This window comes from Pan paniscus, chromosome 19 (assembly GCF_029289425.2).
Source record: "Pan paniscus chromosome 19, NHGRI_mPanPan1-v2.0_pri, whole genome shotgun sequence".
In the NCBI taxonomy this organism is placed as follows: domain Eukaryota; kingdom Metazoa; phylum Chordata; class Mammalia; order Primates; family Hominidae; genus Pan; species Pan paniscus.
Window position 1 is genome coordinate 33,943,540 of NC_073268.2, and position 21,035 is coordinate 33,964,574.

Below are 21,035 nucleotides of genomic sequence, written 5' to 3' on the forward strand. Positions count from 1 at the left end.
TGCATACATTAGGGAACAAATGAGCTTTAAAAAGTCATAAATACCGGCCGGGTGCTGTGGCTCATGCCTGTAATCCCAGCACTTTGGGAGGCCAAGGCAGGTGGATCATGAGGTCAGAAGTTCTTGACCAGCCTGGCCAATACAGTGAAACCCCATCTCTACTAAAAAATACAAAATTTAGCTGGGCACGGTGGCTCACACCTGTAATCCCAGCACTTTGGGAGGCCAAGGCAGGTGGATCATGAGGTCAGGAGTTCTTGACCAGCCTGCCCAACACAGTGAAACCCCATCTCTTCTAAAAAATACAAAAATTAGCTGGGCACGGTGGCAGGCACCTGTAATCCCAGCTACTCGGGAGGCTGAGGCAGGAGAATCGCTTGAACCCAGGAGGTGGAGGTTGCAGTGAGCCGAGATTGCGCCACTGCACTCCAGCCTGGGCGACAAGCTAGACTCCGTCTCAGGAAAAAAAAAAAGTCATAAATACCATGTATAAATCCTGTTATTAAAAATTTCAAAAATTACAAAGACGGTAGTGAAAGACAGACTGTGGCTATTTAAATGCTGAATCTACCACTTATTAGTTATTTGACACAGGGCAAGTTTCTCCATGCCCCAGTTTTCTCATCTGTAGACTAGCAAGGATAATAAAACCTACTTGTTCAAATAAAGGGGTTTGTATAGTGATTGGATCAGTACCTGGCACACAGTAAGTGTCAAGTATTTTTTGCTATTAGTTTCTCAATAACTACACATTGTAAATCTAAACAGAAAATTGATATAAATTTCCAGATAAACTCACTATTCTGATGAAATCTGATTATTAACTATGCACTTACTCTTCTAACAAACATGTATAGAAGCACCCCTGAAGGGCACTGGGTCAGAAAGTGGCTACAAAGATATGGCACTAACCTGCCAAGATCTTACAATGGAGATAGACAAGACACATGCCAAAAGGCATCTGGTGAAGTGGCCACAAGGTCACAAAAAAGGGGGTTAACTTGGGTTAATACCTCCTTCTTCAATATAATGGTTTGGCTGACTGTCTTCATCAGGGCCACTTAGCACATTAAAGAGCATAAACATAAGATATTCCAAAATCTAGGAAGTATAATATGAAGATTTATATTGCCCAAATCAACAAACTAGTTTTGTGCCAACAGCCTTAATGAAGATAAAATAAATGAAATAAACTACTAAATAAAGTAAAAAAGAGCAAACAATCTATTAATTTACTAATTTTGTTAAGAATAATGATAGCTAATACTCACAGAGAGCTTACTATGAGCCACGTCCTATCCTAAATGTCTTACTAAACAAGTAAGTTAAAACACAACTTCATCCTCCCAACAAATCTATGAGATTGATTCTAAAATTCTCTTCACTTAGGAAAAACTGGGGCCTTGAGAGATTTCTCTGTACCATAAGATGCTGTTTGGTAGCATTTTGCCCCCAGTAGAGCTTGTTTCAAAATTGGAGTCAATCCTCTCAAACCCCTCTGCTGCTTTATCAACTAAGTTTATACACTCTTCTGAATCCTTTGTTGTCATTTCAACAATGTTTACAGCGTCTTCACCAGTAGAATCCATCTCAAGAAACCACTTCTTTTGCTTATCTGTTAAAATCAACTCCTCACCTGTTTACGTTTTATCATGAGATAAGATTGCCGCACAATTCAGTCACATCTTCAGGCTCCGCTTTCTAACTTTTTTTTTTTTTTTTTTTTGAGACAGAGTCTTGCTGTGTCGCCCTGGCTGGAGTGCAATGGCACAATCTTGGCTCACTGCAGCCTTCGCCTCCTGGGTTCAAGTGATTCTTCTGCCTCAACCTCCCGAGTAGCGGGGATTACAAGTGTGCACCACCACACCCAGCTAATTTTTGTATTTTTAGTAGAGTTGGGGTTTCACTATGTTGGCCGGGCTGGTCTCAAACTCCTCATCTCGGGTGATCCGCTCCTCTTGGCTTTCCAAAGCGCTGGGATTACAGGATTACAGGCATGAGCCACCACGCCCGGCTCAGGCTCCACTTCTAATTCTAGTTCTCTTGCTAGTTCTGCCACATCCGCAGTTATTTTCTCCACTGAAGGCTTGAACCCCTCAAAGTTATTCATGACGGTTGAAATCAATTTCTTCCAAATTCCTGTTAATGTTGATATTTTGACCTCCTCATGAATGTTCTTAATGGCATCTAGAATGGTGACTCCTTTCCAGAAGGCTTTCAATTTACTTTGCACAGATCCATCAGAAGAATAACTATCTATGGCAGCTTTAGCCTTGCAAAATGTATTTCTTAAATAATAAGACTTAAAAGTCAAAATCACTCCTTGAACCACAGGCTTCAGAATGAATGCTGTGTCGGCTGGCATGAAAACAGCACTCCTCTCCTTGTACATCTCCATCAGAGGTGCACTGTCAAAGAGTAGTAATATTTTGAAATAATTCTTTTTTTTCTGAGCAGTAGGTCTCCAGAGTGGGCTTAAAATATTCAGCAAACCATGTGGTAAACAGATGTGCTGTCTTCCAGGCTTTGTTATTCAATTTAGAGAGCACAGGCAGGGTAGATTGAGCATAACTGTTAAGGGCTCTAGAATTTCTGGAATGGTAAATACACAATGGCTTCAATTTAAAGTCACCAGCTGTATCAGCACCTAAAAAGACAGTCAGCTGTCCTTTGAAGCTTTGAAGCCAGGCACTGACTTCTCGTCTCTAGGAGGAAAGTCCTAAATGGCATCTTCTTCTAACAAAAGGCTGTTTATTCTACACTAAACATCTGTTGCTTAGTGGAGCCACCTTTATCAATGATCTTAGCTAGATCTTCTGGGTAACTTGCTGCGGCTTCTACACCAGCACTTCCTGCTTCAACCTTGCACTTCTATATTATAGAGATGGCTTCTTTCCTTAAACCCCATGAACCAACCTCTGTTAACTTCAAACCTTTCTTCAGCAGCTTCCTCACCTCTCTCAACCTTCATAAAGCTGAAGAGAGCCTTGCTCTGGATTAGGCTTAGGCTAAGGGAATGTTGTGGGTGGTTTGATCTTCTAACCAGACCATTAAAATTTTCTCCATATCAGCAATAGGGCTGTTTTGCTTTCTTATCATTTGTGTATTCACTGGAGTGGCACTTTTAATTTCCTTCAAGAACTTTTCCTTTGCTTTCACAACTTGGCTAACGGGCACAAGAGGCCTAGTTTTCAGCTTAGATTGGCTTTCGGTATGCTTTCTTCACTAAAGGTAGTGGTTTCTGCCTTCTGATTGAAAGAGTTGTGCAACTCTTCCTTTCACTTGAATATTTACAAGCCACTGCAAAGTCATTAATTAGCCTAATTTCAATACTGTTCTGTGTCAGGTAATAGAGAGGGGCCTGAGGAGAAGGAGTGAGTTGGGAATGGATGGTGGATGACACAGTCAGAACACACACAACTGGCCGGCACGGTGGCTCATGCCTGTAATCCTAGCACTTTGGGAGGCCGAGGTGGGAGGATTACTTGAGTCCCCAGGTGTTTGAGACTAGCTTGGCCAATATAATGAGACCTCGTCTATACAAACAATTTTAAGATATCCGAGTACAGTGGTGTGCACCTGTAGTCCCATCTACTCAGGAGGCTGAGGTAGAAGGATTGCTTGAGCCCACAAGGTGGAGGTTGCAGTGGGCTGGGATCATGCCACGGCACTCCAGCCTGGGGGCAACTGAGAAAGACCCTGTCTCAAAACAAAACAAAAAAACCCCCACACATACACAACATTTATTAAGTTCACCCTCTTCTATCAGTGAGGTTGTAAGCAATTACAAGAGTAACATCAAAGATCACTGATCGCTATAACAGATATGATAATAATGAAAACATCTAAAATACTGTTACCGAAATGTAACAAAGAGACACGAAGTGAGCATATGCTGTTAGAAAAACGGCACTGCAAGACTTCCTCGACACAGGGTTGCCACCAACCTTCAGTTTGTAAAAAATAGTATCTGCAAAGTGCAATAAAGCAAAACACAAAATTTGGTAGGCCTGTACATGAGATTTCTTTGTATTATTATTATTATTTTTCTTTGTAGAGATGGGGTCTCACTGTCACCCAGGCTGGAGTGCCGTGGCACCATCATAGCTCACTACATCTTTGAACTCTGGGCTTCAAGCAATCCTCCTGCCTCAGCCTCCCAAGTAACTGGAATCACAGGCATAAGCCACCACACCCGGCCTCTCTCTATTATTTCTTAAAACTGCATGCAAATCTATAATTAACTCAAAACAAAAAGTTAAACATTTATAAAGTGACCAATGTACCAAACGACAATAACAAAAACCCAATTCCAATTTAGATTTGCTACAAAGCTACATACCTTAAGTGGTATACAACTGTGAAGAAGCATTTAAAAAAACAGATAATCAGTCTGTGGAAATACACTTCTAACTAAATAAACTCAATGTATCAGCCTAGAAAGAAATATAAAATTACAAAGCCAAGCACTTCACACAAATCGTCAGAAAGCCAGCCAGGTACACTTTATCATTTCCACTATCTGCTTTCTATAATTCTCTTGTATCTGTTCTCAACCATAGAGGTCAGAACTAAACTAGCTAATAAACTAGCCTAACTACTACACTTTAGTTGGAAAATAAACTCATTATAATTTGTATTCAATGTTCCTGAGGAACTGGAGTTGAAATGGACGCTAAGGAACAACTTTCTGTGTCATTACATATAAAGAAAATTCTTTGAAGTTGTTTGTGGCACACAGATAGAATCCTTGTTCTGTGTAATGAGACCCAATTTTAGTACCCATTACGTAATGAGTACATACATCTTAGGTATACTTTCCGAAAATGACATTTTGACCAATTTAAACCACATTTTACATGTAATGAAACCATTTTCTATTTACATGAATCAAATAAAGTCTCATAAAGCAAACACTTACGCCCCCCACTTATTTCCCACTTTTTGCACAAAATTGTATTTTCATAGAATAGGTTTTCGTAAAAGGATAAATGGTCACTGAAATTGGTCATTTTATATATTTGAGATTGACAACTATCCTCAAATTACAGTAATTTTACAGCAATACTGGAACTACAAGTCAAAGAAAAGAGTGTTTGCTGGATTCACTTGAAAATGAAACCAACTGGCCAGGTGTGGTGGCTCGCACTTTGCGAGGTTGAGGCAGGTGGATCACCTGAGGTCAGGAGCTCGAGACCAACCTGGCCAACATAGTGAAACCTTGTCCCTACTAAAAATACAAAAATTAGACGGGCGTGGTGGCGGGCGCCTGTAATCCCAGCTACTCAGGAGGCCGAGGCAGGAGAATTCCTTGAACCCGGGAGGCGGAAGTTGCAGTGAGCCGAGATCGTGCCATTGCACTCCAGCCTGGGCGACAGAGCACGACCCCGACTCAAAAAAAAAAAAAAAAAAGTTAAATGAAACCAACCTAAAGAAAACGAAAATTATAATCCCAAATATGCTACCCTACAGAAGAAGGGGTTTTTCTTCCTTTTAAGTCCCCTTACACATCAGTCATCTTTCTTTTATTAAGTCCTAAAATACCCTGTAAAGCATATTTCAAAATATACATGAGTACGCAGGAGTCCTGCTCACAGAAGGGATCTTTAACTTACAGGAAGACGATGCTGACACTAGCTTAACCATGCATTTAGCACACCACAGTTACAGTGAATCACACAGGAATTCCACACACATTCCCTACCCACTGTCATCCTTAGCTTATATGGTGGCATCAACAGAGAAAAGCCAGTGATTCCTAAATGTCTTCTCAAATTGCCCAGTCTCCAGGTCTTTACTCATTTGGCTAAGACCAAATAAAGTAAACAAACACCATTCATTAAACATATCCTGGACGTGTGGACACAACAACAGAGTGACTCCATGCAGATGGCATCATCTGGTTAAAATTAAATTTAAACTTATTTTCCTTTGGGGTATAAAATATATAATTCAAGTGGAATTGTCCTTCTTAAGCAAGTACTTGATAATAGCCCAGAGATGTTCTATAAAGTCATCTAGAGCCTGTAATTAAGAAACAAATTTCCATTTGTCTCAAGACCAATTTAAACTAGCTGAAAACAATAAGCTACATTTCATCACCAGTTATCGTGCTGAGGAATCACTAAAGCCATATTTAAATAATTCTCTTTTTAAAAAATAACTTATTTCCCCCAACACACACACTACAAAAGGCACACATTTCAAGAGCAAACATGTGATTTCAAGCATGTATCTTAAAGCAATATAAACCAACAAAATGTAAGAACTTGGCAAAATCACTTAGATAGTATCTTCTTCCTCTTTTAAAATGGTAGGAAAGTAATAAGCAAATAAATAAGCAACTAAATGAGAAAGCAAATAAGCAAGTACATACTAAATAATGAATAATAAATAAAAATTTAAAAATCAATCCCTTTGCATGCTGCAATAATTGATGAGGTTGTCACTAACCAATCAGACCATTTACATTAAGCATTGTGGTGAGATAGTCTTCCACTTACAGTTAACCAGAGAGATCCTTAAGATCTACGTCTTAATTATTTCTACATTTCTTATTTAATCTCTTCAATTATGTTAACTGAATACAATTAAGCTGCAGTAGAATACATATATACTGTTTTAGTGCTAAGAGCTTTTTATTTTACAGAGCACATTTGGAAAATACAGGAAAACAAAGATGAAAGTGGAAACCAGCTGTAACCTCTCTTCCATTAACACTGATATGGTGGCATAATTCCTTTCAGTCTGGGTAGATGAAGGAATATCTTTATTTGCTTTGTTCATGGGTTGTTTAGCACAAACATTTTCATAATCACAGCAAGTTACCGGGAGACAGAAAGTGAAGCACCTGACAGATTCCTGCTCAGTTCAAGGAGAAAATAAAAAAATAAAAGCTGAGTCATTAGCAGTGAGATCCTAGAAAATCACTTTTTCCTTTTTAAAAAATGAACAGAATTATTGCTAGAACAATTTTAGACATATAGAAATATTCAGTAGAAAGTACACACTATACACCCATTCTCCTCCACCTGTGATTACCTCTTGCCTTAGTGTGCCACATGTGTTACAACTGATCACCCAGTACTGATAAATTACTAACTAAACACCATGCTTTAGAGTTGACTCTTTGCATTGCACGGTGGTAGGGGTTTTGTCATGGATCCATCCTTGCAGTATCATACAGAAGAGTTTTACTGCCCTAAGTATCCTGTGCTTCATTCACCTATTCATTTTTCCTCCATTTCCCATCCTCAACCCCTGAGAATTGCTGATCTTTTTACTGTCTCTATAGTTTTCTTTGTCCAAAATGTTATATAGTTAAAATTATACAGTATGTAGCCTTCACAGACTGGCTGCTTTTATGCATTTAAAGTTCCCCCATGTCTTTTCCAGGCTTAAAGGCTTATTACTTTGTATGACTGAATAATATTCCATTGCATGGATGTACCACCATTTGTTTATCCATTCACTTATTTAAGGACATCTTGACTGCTTCCAACTTTTTGGCAATTATGAATAAAGCTGCTGTAAAACATTCATGCACAGGTTTTTGTGTAAATGTAAGTTTTCAACTCATTTAGGTAAATCACTAGGAGCATGACTGCTAGAATGTATGGTAAGACCATATTTAGCTTTTTAAGAAAACTGCCAGGCTCGGCATGGTGGCTCATGCCTATAATCCCAGAACTTTGGGAGGCCAAGGCGGGTGGATCATGAGGTCAGGAGTTCAAGACCAGCCTGGCCAAGATGGTGAAACCCCGTCTCTACTAAAAATACAAAAATTAGTCGGGTGTGGTGGCACGCACCTGTAATCCCAGCTACTTGGGAGGCTGAGGCAGAAAACTGCTTAAACCCGGGAGGCGGAGGATGCAGTGAGCCGAGATCGCGCCACCGCACTCCAGCCTGGGTGACACAGCTAGACTCTGTCTTGGAAAAAAAAAAAGAAAAAGAAAACAAAACTGCCTAAGTGTCTTCCAATGTTGCTGTACCATTTTGCATTCACACCAGCAATGAGTGAGAGTTCCTGTTACTCCACTTCCTTCAGTGTTCCTTCTAATGTTGTCAGTGTTTTGGATTTTAGCCATTCTAACAGTTGTGCAGTGGTATCTTACTGTTGTTTTACTTTGCAGTACCCTAATGATACTTAATTACATTAAGTATCTTTTCACATGCTTAATTTATTGTCTGTATATCTTCCTTGGTTAAGATGCCTGTTCAGATCTTTTTTCCACTTTAAAATTCTTGAATTTTAAGAGTTCTTTGTATATTTTCATATAAGACCTTGTTCCTGGATTGGAAGATTTACAGTTGTTAAGATGTCAATTCTCTCCAAATGGATCTCTAGATTCAATATAATCTTATTTGAAATTTCAGCAGGCTTTTAAACAATCTGATATTAAAATTTATATGGAAGTGCATAGGACCCAGAGGAGTCAAAATAACTTTGAAGATACATGATAAAGTTAGGAGACTTACACACCACCTCATTTCAAAACTTATTATGAAGCTACAGTAACCAGAGTACAACTAGCCTAAGGATGGATCTGTAGGTCAACAGAACAGAACAAAGTTCAGAAATAAACTAGCAAGTGTCCAATTAATTCTCTAGAAAGATGTCAACATCTTTGAAAAGATTAAACAGAGGAAAAGAGTCTTTTCAACAAATGGTACTGAAACAATGGAATATACATGTGTTTAAAAAAAAATGAATCCTGGCCCTTAACTTACACCACACACAAAAGTGAAGCCAAAGTGGATTATAAACCTAATGTTAAAGCTAAAACTGTGTGATGCTGGCTGCAGGTTTAAAAACAAACAAACAAACAAAAAAGCTAAAACTAAAACTCCTGAAAGAAAACAAAAGAAAAAAATCTGTAACCTTAGGACAGCCAAGATTTCTTAAATAGGCCCAAAATACATGAATCAGAAAGAAAAAACTGATCAACCAGATTTCATCAAAATTAAAAACCTCAGCTCTTTTGAAAGTCACCAGATGAAAAGAAAAGGAAGTCACAGGCTGAGAGAAAATACTTGCAAAACCTTTATCTGACAAACGACTTACATCCAGAGTACACAAAGAACCCTTATAACACAATAGAAAAAAGCCCAAAACAAAAGGCAAAAAGACTTGAACAGACCCTCTTACTAAAGAAGATATACAAATGTCACAATAACCTGTGAGTTGTGAATAATAAAAAAGAAGATACGAGAATGGTTAATAAGCATTTGAAGGAAGGCTTAACATCACCAGTCCTTAGAGAAATACAAATCAAAACCACAATAAAAACCATTACACTTCTACTAAAATGGTTACAATAGAAAGGCGTGTTGGCAAGGGCTTAAAGCAATTTGAACTCTCACACACCACTGACAGGAATGCAAAAATGGTATAACCACTTTGGAAAAGTTTGACACTTTCTTATAAATTGGAACACATCCTTACCATACAACTCAACAATACAACTCCTAGTATTTACTCAAGAGGAATGAGAACGGCCGGGTACAGTGGCTCACGCCTGTAATCGCAGCACTTTGGGAGGCCAAGGCGGGTGGATCACGAGGTCAGGAGATCAAGACCATCCTGGCTAACACGGTGAAACCCCGTCTGTACTAAAAATACAAAAAATTAGCTGGGCGTGGTGGCATGAGCCTGTAGTCCCAGCTACTTGGGAGGCTGAGGCAGGAGAATGTCATGAACCCAGGAGGTGGAGGTTGCAGTGAGCCTAGATTGCGCCACTGCACTCCAGCCTGGGTAACAGAATGAGACTCCGTCTCAAAAAAAAAAAAAAAAAGAGGAATGAGAACATGTGACCACACAAAGTTTTGTTTATGAATGTTCATAATAATTTTGTTTTTAATAGCCAAAAACTGAAAATAACCCAACTGTGCAACAATGGTTGAATGGATAAAGAAATCATGGTATATCATACAATGGAAGTTATCCCGCTATTGAAAGAAATCAATTACTGACATTTAAGAAAAAGAATTAAGTCTTAGAAACACTATGCTAGGTGAAATAAGTGCAGACTGTATGAATTCATTTGTATAAAATTCTGGAAAAGGTAAAACTAATCTATAGTGACAGAAAGCCAGTAAGCAGCTGCCCGGGACTGAGGGACGGGGACGGACTCCAAAGGGGCATAAGGAACTTTTTTGGGGTGATAGAAATGTTCTCTGTCTTACTGTGGTGGCGGTTAAAAGAGTCTATATATTTGTTAAAACGTACCAAACTGTAAACTTAAAATGGATACATTTTTACTGTAAGTAAATTCTACCTCAGTAAATCTGATTTATGAGGAAAAAGAATGGCAGCCTCGGCTGACCCCGGTGACCCTCAGAGCCCCCCCACTGCTCACTTTCTTTTGCCCAGTGTGTCCTCTTCAGGTGCCAGAGTGAGGCCTATAACCTGGGAGAGGGTTTGGACTATGAGTAAATGCGTGACGTTTCAAAATAGATCCATTTAATAATGTATGAGGAATGATACGGATTTAAGAAGAGAAGACAAAGGCATGGTCGTGAGGTCTGAGTTTCAACTTTTCAATCTTTTTCTATCTCTACTTGGAGAACACCTACTCATTCCTCAAGAACCAGATCAGATGTTCGACTTCTCTAAAGCCCTTTCAGAAGCTTCAGCAGAGTAATGACTCCCTTTCATGTGCTCCTCTAGGGTACGCACAAACCTTTGCATATCATAATAAAGCACTTATTACTTTGCACTGGAACTACCGATTCACATTTCTTTTCTGCTCCCCACCCCACCTGGCTGAGCTCACCGAGGACAGGGATGATGCCACTATGCTTTACTCAACTTCTCTATCTCCAGCACCCAGCACAATACTTTCCACATCATAGATGCTCAACAAATGCTCGTTAAAACAACCAAAACTGGTACCAACAAATTACATGTGCATCTGGATATGCACATGAAGAAACAGGTGGAATGCAACTGAAATTTTATTATCTCCATCTAAAAAAAAAAGGATTTGAATAAATAAAATGTTCATTATACTGATATATAATAAGACTAATGACTAATAAGAGTAATTTAAAAATAAATTGATTTTTTTTTTTTTTGGAGATGGAGTATTGCTCTGTCACCCATGCTGGCATGGAGTAACGCGATCTCAGCTCACTGCAACTTCTGCCTGCCAGGTTCAAGCAATTCTCCTGCCTCAGCCTCCTGTGTAGCTGGGATTATAGGCGCCTGCCACCACACCTGGCTTATTTTTGTATTTTTGGTAGAGATGGGGTTTCACCATGTTGGCCAGGTGGTCTTGAACTACTGACTTCAAGTGATCCGCCTGCCTCGGCCTCCTAAAGCGCGGGAATTACAGGCGTGAGCCACTGCATCTGGCCATACATTGAGTTTTAATAGACAATCAGGGTGAGGTGACATTCATCTATCTAGTCCTACATGCCATTCTGGCATTGACGGGTTCCACAGGGCTGGAATCACTTAGCTCTAGGTGCACAATTCTAATGTATGAGTATACTTTTCTATTCTAACACCACTATAGGCAAAATGGCTCAATGTAATTTTAGAATTCGTCTACTCCATATCAAGCTCTGTAATAGGTTAACATTTTACATACATCCTCTCTCATCTTTGCAACATTCCATAAAGTAAGGGTTATTTCACCCATTTAAAAGACACTGGAAAGTCAGAGAAAAAGGTCCTTACCCCAAAAAGATAGAGTCCACACCAGGATTTGAACCCAGGACTCTCTGGCTTCAAAACCCTGCCCTAATCATTTCACTATACTACCAATCCAAGGAATAAAGAAACTTAAGGTATCTTAGTCAGATAAAAGTGGTAAATTAATGAGAGGAAGATGAAAAAAAATTAACCCTAGAAACCAAGAAATATACTTAGTATTTTTATTATTATTATTATTTCAGAGACAGAGTCTTGCTATGTTGCCCAGGCCAATCTCAAAGTCTTGGCCTCAAGCAATCCTCCCAACTCAGCCTCCTGAGTAGCGGAGATTACAGGCTTTACAGGCATGAGCCAATGCCCCCAGCAAGAAGTCTGTATGTTCTTATCATACATATGATTAAATGAAAATATACTCTAGGAAACCAACAAATTAGGATAATATTTTAAATATCATGACTACTCTAAAACTCTGCCAAAGGTATTTTTAAAATGTCAAGGATTTTTAAGCTGATGTGTTTAATGTGCACAATCTGCAATTCTAGTTGTAATCAATGACATGCCCATAAATCAGAGAGTACTTCTATGAAAACAGTCACAGCCTGTAAGTATGGATAAAACTCCTCAGCTTTACCTTTTAGATGGTTCTATACAATTTCAGAATTCATGCCTCTTTCTTCAACTCTCTAATCTTATTATCCTTGGCAGTAAAATAATTTTACCAATTGCTTTCCCTATGACATTGTGAATGAAATTCCCATTTCTCTTTGCTAGGTATTGTTAGCTGCCATCTCTGGGAAGGAGAAAGTGTTTTTATAGACAAGCATGTCAAGGACAAATAATGGAGCTGAAATGCAAGGGTGGATGGCAAATAAATTGCATCTTGTGAACTAACTCCAACTAATTTCTGCCTGGAGCGCTGTGTTTAAAAGGATTCCTAGGCCACATCTGGAGGGACTCAGGAAAAAAACAAAAGAGAAGTAAGAAAGGTAAGTGGAGAATCAGTAAAGTGTAGTGCCACAGTAGCCTAGGGTTTCAAGGAAAGGAGACTATAATATTAAGTCAGGCAGAGCAGCAGCCAAACAACATGAAGAAAAATGTCCATGAGACTTGGCATGCAGGAGATCACGGATGTGCCTATTGACAGCAAGTTCAGTAGTGTTGTGAGGGAAGAAGTCAATGGGCTAAAGCGGGAATGAGTGCTGACACAGAGACAGCAGGTGTAAACCAGAGACAGACAGTGTACCGGATGGCTGAAGAGTCAAATACTTACACAGCAAATGGGGATAGAGACAAGTGTCCAATGCACGTATTGGCCTTCTCAGGACAAATATTCCATCCCCTAACAACTATAGGAAAGGGGCAAAGAGGGATACTCCTATAGGTCAATTTATAGAAAAGATCAAAACCTTAAAAATCTCAATGAAGTGGAAGCTAAGAACCTCTGTATTAGGTGAAGAGACAGGAAGGTCAAGAGGGGGAAGGAGAAGATTTGGTAAAGTTCTTGAAAAGAATGAGAACTAAACAGGGCTAGGCAAGCAAAAGGCATCAGGCAAGGCAGAGTACTCAGATGAGGTTGAAAATATTTAATAGTTAATTTAAAACAGAGTTAATCTGTATGACTAGTTGCTTTTTCTTTAGCCCTCTCATACAGAAGTAGAACAACAGACTGTGGATTGGGCTGGCATTTTGCCAGGGTACAGCAGGAAGACAGGGGCACAGGAAAGGCCCAATGTTGGGAGTATTTCAGTTAATCTCCTATGAGATCCAGGCTGGCTAAGGTAGCAAGGTAGGTTATAAGAAGAAAAATACAGACAAACTCATGAGACTGCAGAGGCTTGGAAGGAGAAAATGTGTTGGCTGACAGTGAGATGCAGAAGATTGCTAAGGTGACACACCTGAGAAGGTGGCGGTCCCAGCCTGGGTAAAAGGTGACTGATCTACACCTGGTGATGACCACTGGCATTAAAGGAATCCAGAAGAGACGAGGCTTTTTCTGCTTGTGTAAGTTATCTCCTTATTCAAGTTTATCTTCACCACTGAAAACCTCTGAAAGTTGTCAACTTCATTAAGGTAAATACAGAAGACGTATTTTATTCAAAATGACAAAATGCTTCTAGAGAAAAAGCATCATATGCCTGGTCAAGTAATGAATGTATGATTCTGGATAAATTATGGCATTTCAATGTTTGAGGTAATATAGTCTGTCTGTCTCTACTCCTTAATTCTCCATCTATAAAGACAGCAAGAATATAATCAGCCATATGTCTTTTTTTTTTTTTTTTTGAGCTGGAGTCTCGCTCTGTCACACAGGCTGAAGTGCAGTAGCGTGATCTTGGCTCACTGCAACCTCCGCCTCCCAGGTTCAAGCAATTCTCCTGCCTCAGCCTCCCAAGTAGTTGGGATTACAGGTGCCCACCACCCGGCTAATTTTTGTATTTTTAGTAGAGATGGGTTTTCACCATGTTGGCCAGAAAAAGCCATATATCTTATATAAAATAAATACAAAGAGAGAAACAATGGGTGACAGAGTGAGACCCTCAAGTCAAAAAAAAAAAAAAGTCTGGGCACATTGCCTCACGCCTGTAATCCCAGCACTTTCAGAGGCTGAGGTGGGTGGATCTCTTGAAGTCAGGAGTTCAAGATCAGCCTGGCCAACATAGTGAAACCCCATCTCTACTAAAAATACAAAAGTTAGCTGGGTGTAGTGGCAGGTGCCTGTAGTCCCAGCTACCTAGGAGGCTGAGGCAGGAGAACTGCTGGAACCCAGGAGGCAGAGGGCACAGTGAGCTGAAATCACACCGTGACACTCCAGCCTGGGCAACAGAGTGAGACTCTGTCTTAAAGAAAAAAGAAAGAAAAGATTATAAAGGCAGAAATTCTTGGGGTGGGGAGAAGAACTATACAAAATTAACTAGATACTTTTTCAAGAAGAAAAATATCAGGGAGTACAGAAAAAGAACAATTACATAAAGAAAGAGAAATTATCTAAACAGCAACTAAAAACCCTATGAGAATGTATCAACAGTCCAGCAAAAAACAAGTAGTTACAAGCTTGACACTAATTCAAAGTCAGTATTTTCTTCTGACTGACAGACTCAGGGAAAGAGAAGCCAAAAATGAAAGTTACTTTATCCACCATATAGCAAAAGAAATTTGTCATCCATAACATAAATTGCTAAAACCTAACAGCATTTATTTTTAGATAAAAAGAGTATTAAGGAGAGCTGGTAAAAACAATTCATTACAAAGTTGTGTGTGTGTGTGTGTGTGTGTGTGTGTTTAAGTCTGGCATTCATTTACAAAAACTGATTTACTCTTTTTCCAGGCAAAAATAAGTGCTTTTGGAGCAAGTAAAAAATTACATTAACATTAAAAAACAATATTTATGAAGAAGCAAAAGCTTAAACATAGTTCTAGCCATAAAAGGTCTGACCCTACTGCAAAATATCAAACTTGGAAATTTGCCAATATTATAGAAAAACTTTGCAAATGAGTGTGTTCTTTAATCCTGCAATTCTGATTTAGGAATTTAGAATGAGGAAATCATGACGGATACACACAAAGGCTTTACTGTGTATAACAGTAAAAACAGAACATAACCCAAAAGGCCAACATTAGGGAAATGGTTACATAATTTATGGTTTATCTTTATTATGGAATATATGCACCATTTATTTTAAAAAAACAATCAAATTATATGGGAAAAAGCTTGCAATCTACTGAAGAGTAAAAAATGTTACAGAATTTGTAGTAATGTGTCATTTCAATTTTCTTTTTGTGTTGTTGAACTATCCATACTTTCTAAAATGAGCACTATGAAAGGCATTTATAGCTTTTGTTATTTAAAGTTATTTCAAAAAAATCTTGCCACTTCTTCCTCAAAGCACTTGGCAAATGAAATACAAAAACACTGAAAAACTAAAGTTTTTCACATTATTTTGTAAACATATTTTACTGATAATTTTAATGTTATTTTACTACCTAGCAAGTATTTGTAATTACAAAAAAAAATTGATTTAAGAGAAGTATTTAGAAGCTTGTGTTATCATACTGAGGGCAATGACTAAGCCCATCTTTTCAGTCTCTACGACTCATCTAATTCATCAGGAGCTCTTATTCCATTCAGTTTCATCCTGTCTCAGTCTCACTCTGTAGAGAATTAGCACATGCACTGGCCGGGTGCGGTGGTGGCTCACGCCTGTAATCCCAGCAATTTGGGAGGCCAAGGTGGGTGGATCACGAGGTCAGGAGATGGAGACCATCCTGGCTACTTGGTGAAACTCCATCTTTACCAAAAATACAAAAAAATTAGCCAGGCATGGTGGCACACGCCTGTAGTCCCAGCTACTTGGGAGGCTGAGGCAGGAGAATCGCTTGAACCCGGGAGGCAAGCGGCTGCAGTGAGCTGAGATTGAGTCACTGCACTAGCCTGGGTGACAGAGCGAGACTCCATCTCAAAAAAAAAAAAAAAAAAAAAAAAAAAAAAAAAAAAAAAAAACAACCATATTAAGGTAACAATTAAGTGATGTGAAATATTCAACAGCATAGGATCTTTCCTAATTATGGTTGGAACAGTTGCAATTCCTTTTCTATTGAAAAGAGTCATTAGGAGAATAAAATGAATTAGCATGGACAAGGCACTCAGTATAATAAACATCATAAAATGTTGGTTACATAAGTAAATGAATTAATAAACGTGGAAAACCACATAATGCACATACATTCAATACCTACTTTCGAAGGTGGTCATGTTCTTTCAAAAATAGCTCAGTTCTTCTGTTGTTTACTCCAGACCCACTTTTATATGACCTGGGACAAAAGAGAAAATTTAAAAACATTTTTGGCAGAGAATACAAAATCAGATTAAGTGACTGACCCTAGTGATCTTGAAAGTAGAAAAATTGAGCCTCTCCAGAGTTTTGAATGAACAATGAAAGTACATAATCCTTTGCATTTCCCTCTGAAAAATGTTATCTATTTTAGGTAGATAAATATTAATGCCTCTGCATCTCTAATTTAGGCCCAACAGTTTACTGTTTTTCACCAAAATAACTCAACATTCTGAAACAAACAACCAAAACAATCTTACTTTTCCTTTACCTCCTATCTCTGATATCTTCATTTTTCTCCAAGTAGAAGTAAAACTTAGGACTGATTTAGTACACAGCACACAGGGTGGGAAAGCTGTTGAAATGAAATGTTTTCTTTCACAATAATATATGCGGTCCACCAACTGAAGCCTAAGGAACACTGAAATCAAGCTAAAGATTTGCTCATTTTGGCACACTTAAGGATAACCATTTTGGTCTTTAGTGTATTCAAGTTGACAAAAAAATTACTCTTATCACTACTATCAAAAATTTAATTTTTCTGTTTTCCACTAATAATAAAGTATCAGGAACAATTTTTTTTTTTGGAGACAGAGTCTTACTTTGTTACCCAGACTGGCATGCAGTGGCACAATGTTGGCTCACTGCAGCCAACATGCTGTTAAAACTGAAATACTGGCTGAAAGGCAGTGCTACAGGAGAAACCACCACCAAGGAAAGCAGAATAATATAACCAAGAACACATTGGACTCAGGAGACTGATGACTTGGATTTAAATCTATACTGAATCATTTCATAGCCACTTCACCTCAGACAAGTGTCTCAATACCTAGTTTTGTAAAATGAGACTGATCATTTCTATCTTAACCAAAAGATTGCTATGAGGCCAAAAAATATAATACATTAAAAAATACTGTGTAAACTACTACATATACTTTCCTCTAGCACTTAGATTCTAAACTCCTACAGGGCCACATTGGTCTTTTCCTTTTTTTTTTTTTTTTAGACAGAGTCTTGCTCTGTCACCCAGGCTAGAGTGCAGTGGCATGATCACAGCTCACTGCAACCTCCACATCCCAGGTTAAACCAATTCTCCTGCCTCAGCCTCCCGAGTGGCTGGGATTACAGATGCCTACAACTACGCCCAGTTAATTTTTTTATTTTTAGTAGAGACAGGGTTTCACCATGTTGGCCAGGCTGGTCTTGAACTCCTGGCCCCAAGTGATCCGCCTGCCTCAGCCTCCCAAAGTGCTGGGATTACAGGCGGGAGCCACCACGCCTGGCCGGTCTTTTCATTTCTACCTTCTGCTGTGACTAACTCAGAGTTGATACTCAGGAGACAGTTTAATGAATAGATGAACATATCTTTTATGGCCATTTTTCAAAAAGCAAGTTATTACAATGGGTTGCATTCTAGTGATTCCCACAAATTATGGGGGGGCTCAGTGTCTATACATTAAAGACCCTCCCCTATATGGGTTCCCAATGCATTCCTCAAAACATATATATAAATGGACTACATGTAAATTAAACAAAAGACTTAAATGTCCTGAAGGACTAAAAATATTACAACAATCTTACTGTTGAAACTGTTACTGTTACAATAAAATAAAGGATCTCTAGGAAAGTGTTTTCGAGAGTACACATAATATACAGTTTACCATAAATGTGTATCATAGTTTATAAAATGTATCACATAATTTATCACATTTATCACAAATGAGATGATGACAGGTATCATGAGATGGCTCCAAATTGGAACATCTTCAGCTTCAATGAGACGCCCATGGGACTTAACTTTGTCAGTAGTGTTCAGTTGTAAAAAAATTTCCAAAAATGCATATGAAATGGTAGAATAGATCTTTAAAGGTGAGGTGAAGGGACAGAAGAAAAAACCAAATATTTAAAATTATAGATTGAGATCAGTATGAGAATGTTGGGAGTCCTTAAATAATTTAACATAAGGCTATGAGTGAGTTTGTACATATTACTGTTTGTAATATGTAACTGTTGGGACAAGGGAGAGGGCCAGGGGATAGGTGATAATCAGGAAGAGAAACATGGGGAGCTTCAGTTACCGATAATGTTACAATTAAAGAATTTTTTTTTCTTTGACACATCTGCAGAGGATCATAAAAGTAACATTACAATTCTTAGGGTGGGAGGTAAGAGATCAGAGAACCATGAAGAACCAGAACCACCTAAGCTGGACTTTGAATTAAGACAGGAAAGTCAAGGTTGGCAGGAGCCAATGATAAAGTAAGAGGAAGCATGAGATAAAAATGGAAAAGTAGATTAGGATGACATTGTAGCAGCAATGTTAAAAAGACAGTGAAATGGGAATTGGAAACCCTAAAATCTCAACCACGGTTCTGCCACTCAATTTGCAATTAACCGTGAACATATCCTAAAGCCAAATCTGAATAAATATTCTACAAAATAATATAAAAAGTAACTTACTCAATATCTTTTCGTACTGATCCCATGAGATTCTCCCTTTCCCGTATTGCCATAAAGTTTGCTTTGGTTTTATGGAATTCATGTGTATAATCCTGTAATAAATCAACATCCAGTCTCAACAGAAGCTAATTATGGATTTTCATCTCACTGAACCAGTTATGTATCATCATCACACTGTAAATTTGTCAAGAAAACTGCTATTTAAGAAATCAAATTAACCAAAGGTAAAAATAACTTTAAAATTACTTTCCTGAAGAGTGACCAACTTCTTTCAAGTGAAAATAATTCAGTGCTAGGGAAACAGTGACATTAAATCACTATCCTTTGTACCTCCTAGTACTTTGTCTTACGAGGCAGAATTAAGAAGAAAAAAATTCTGAGATAAAATAACTTCAAATAGTCTAGGAGAAAACTTGAGAGGCTCTTTTTACTTAGTAGTATACTTAATAGAGCTTATTTTCAAATTTCATCATTTTGGAGCTCTCACAAAAAATTTAATTCCTAAACAAAAAAGAACAGAATCAAGAGAATTATAAGGAACAAAATAATCTTTAAACATTTTCTACTATTTTTGTACCACTGTTAAAAGTATTTCATTACTTTTCATAAATTCAGAGATGTAGATAAAGAAGAAAATCAAAATCTTGTCTCCCACAGAGTCCCTGTTGACCTTTTAAAAAACAAAAGTAACACATAAACATGGAGGAGAATATTAAAAGAGCACCAAAAGAAATAAAGGTGAAACAAAGGAAAACAAAACATTCTGCTCCATACCTCATAACTGTTACCATCATTTTGTATTTTCTTCCAGGAAATTATTATTTTCTTTTTTTTTGGAGACAAGAGTCTTGCTCTGTCGCTCAGGCTGGAGTATAGTGGTGCCATCTCAGCTCACTGCAAACTCCACTTCCTGGGTTCAAGCGATTCTAGTGCCTTGGCCTCCCTAGTACTGGGACTATAGGAGCGTGCCACTACATCCAGCTAATTTTTGTATTTTTAGTAGAGATGGAGTTTCACCATGTTGGCCAGGCTGGTCTTGAACTCATGACCTCAACAGTTCCACCCACACTGGCCTCCCAAAATGCTGGGATTACAGGCGTGAGCCACTGCACCTGGCCAGGAAATATGTTTTTACATATACAAGCTTATCTATTATTTCTTTCACTTTGCCAAGTAAGTCATAATATACATTCTGATGTACACCTTGCTTTTTGTACTTCATAAAGTATCAAGCAATCTTTCCATATTAGGAAAAAGAAATCTACATCATTCTTTTTAATAGCTGCATAGAATATTATCTTATGACTATCACAATTTAATAAATTCCCTACTGATAAACACATTAGTTGTTTTCATTTTGTTTGCTATTAAAAATACTGCCAGACTAGGCAGGGTGGCTCATGCCTGTAATCCCAGCACTTTGGGAGGCTGAGGTGGGCGGATCACTAGAGGTCAGGAGTTCGAGACCAGCCTGGCCAACATGGCGAAACCCCGTCTCTACTAAAAACACAAAACTTAGCCAGTGTGGTGGAACGCACCTGTAGTCCCAGCTACTTTGCTCAGGAGTTTGAGGCAGGAGAATCACTTGAACTTGGGAGGCAGAGGTTACAGTGAGTTGAGATCATACCACAGCACTCCAGCCTAGGCAACAGAGCGAGACTCTGTTTCAAAAAAAAAAAAAAAAAAATACTGCCAATAAACATTCTTACATATATTTTTTTAACTGAACTCTTTTATTTAAAAAAAACTATATTTAGGCTGGGCGCAGTGGCTCACGCCTGTAATCCCAACACTTTGGGAGGCCAAGGCGGGCGGATCATGAGGTCAGGAGATCGAGACCATCCTGACTAACATGGTGAAACCCCATCTCTACTAAAAATACAAAAAAATAGCCGGGCATGGTGGCGAGCGCCTGGAGTCCCAGCTACTCGGGAGGCTGAGGCAGGAGAATGGTGTGAACCCGGGAGGCAGAGGTTGCAGTGAGCCAAGACCACGCCACTGCACTCCAGCCTGGGTGACAGAGTGAGACTCTGTCTCAAAAAAAAAAAAAAAGTATATTTAAAGAGTAAATGTCTATTAAGTTCAAC

The 21,035-nt window shown here is 38.6% G+C and overlaps 1 protein-coding gene across 2 annotated transcripts in view; it reads right to left on the reverse strand.

The window, feature by feature from the left end:
• Positions 1-21,035, reverse strand: part of GOSR1 (golgi SNAP receptor complex member 1) — a 51,788-nt gene that overhangs the window by 20,099 nt on the left and 10,654 nt on the right. For both annotated transcript variants that reach the window (XM_003812719.5, XM_008965178.4), the window contains exons 5-6: positions 18,949-19,040; positions 16,394-16,468 (exon numbers count right to left, since the gene is read on the reverse strand). In XM_003812719.5, the coding sequence (XP_003812767.1) occupies positions 16,394-16,468; positions 18,949-19,040 (167 nt within the window). The remainder of the gene's footprint in view (positions 1-16,393; positions 16,469-18,948; positions 19,041-21,035) is intronic.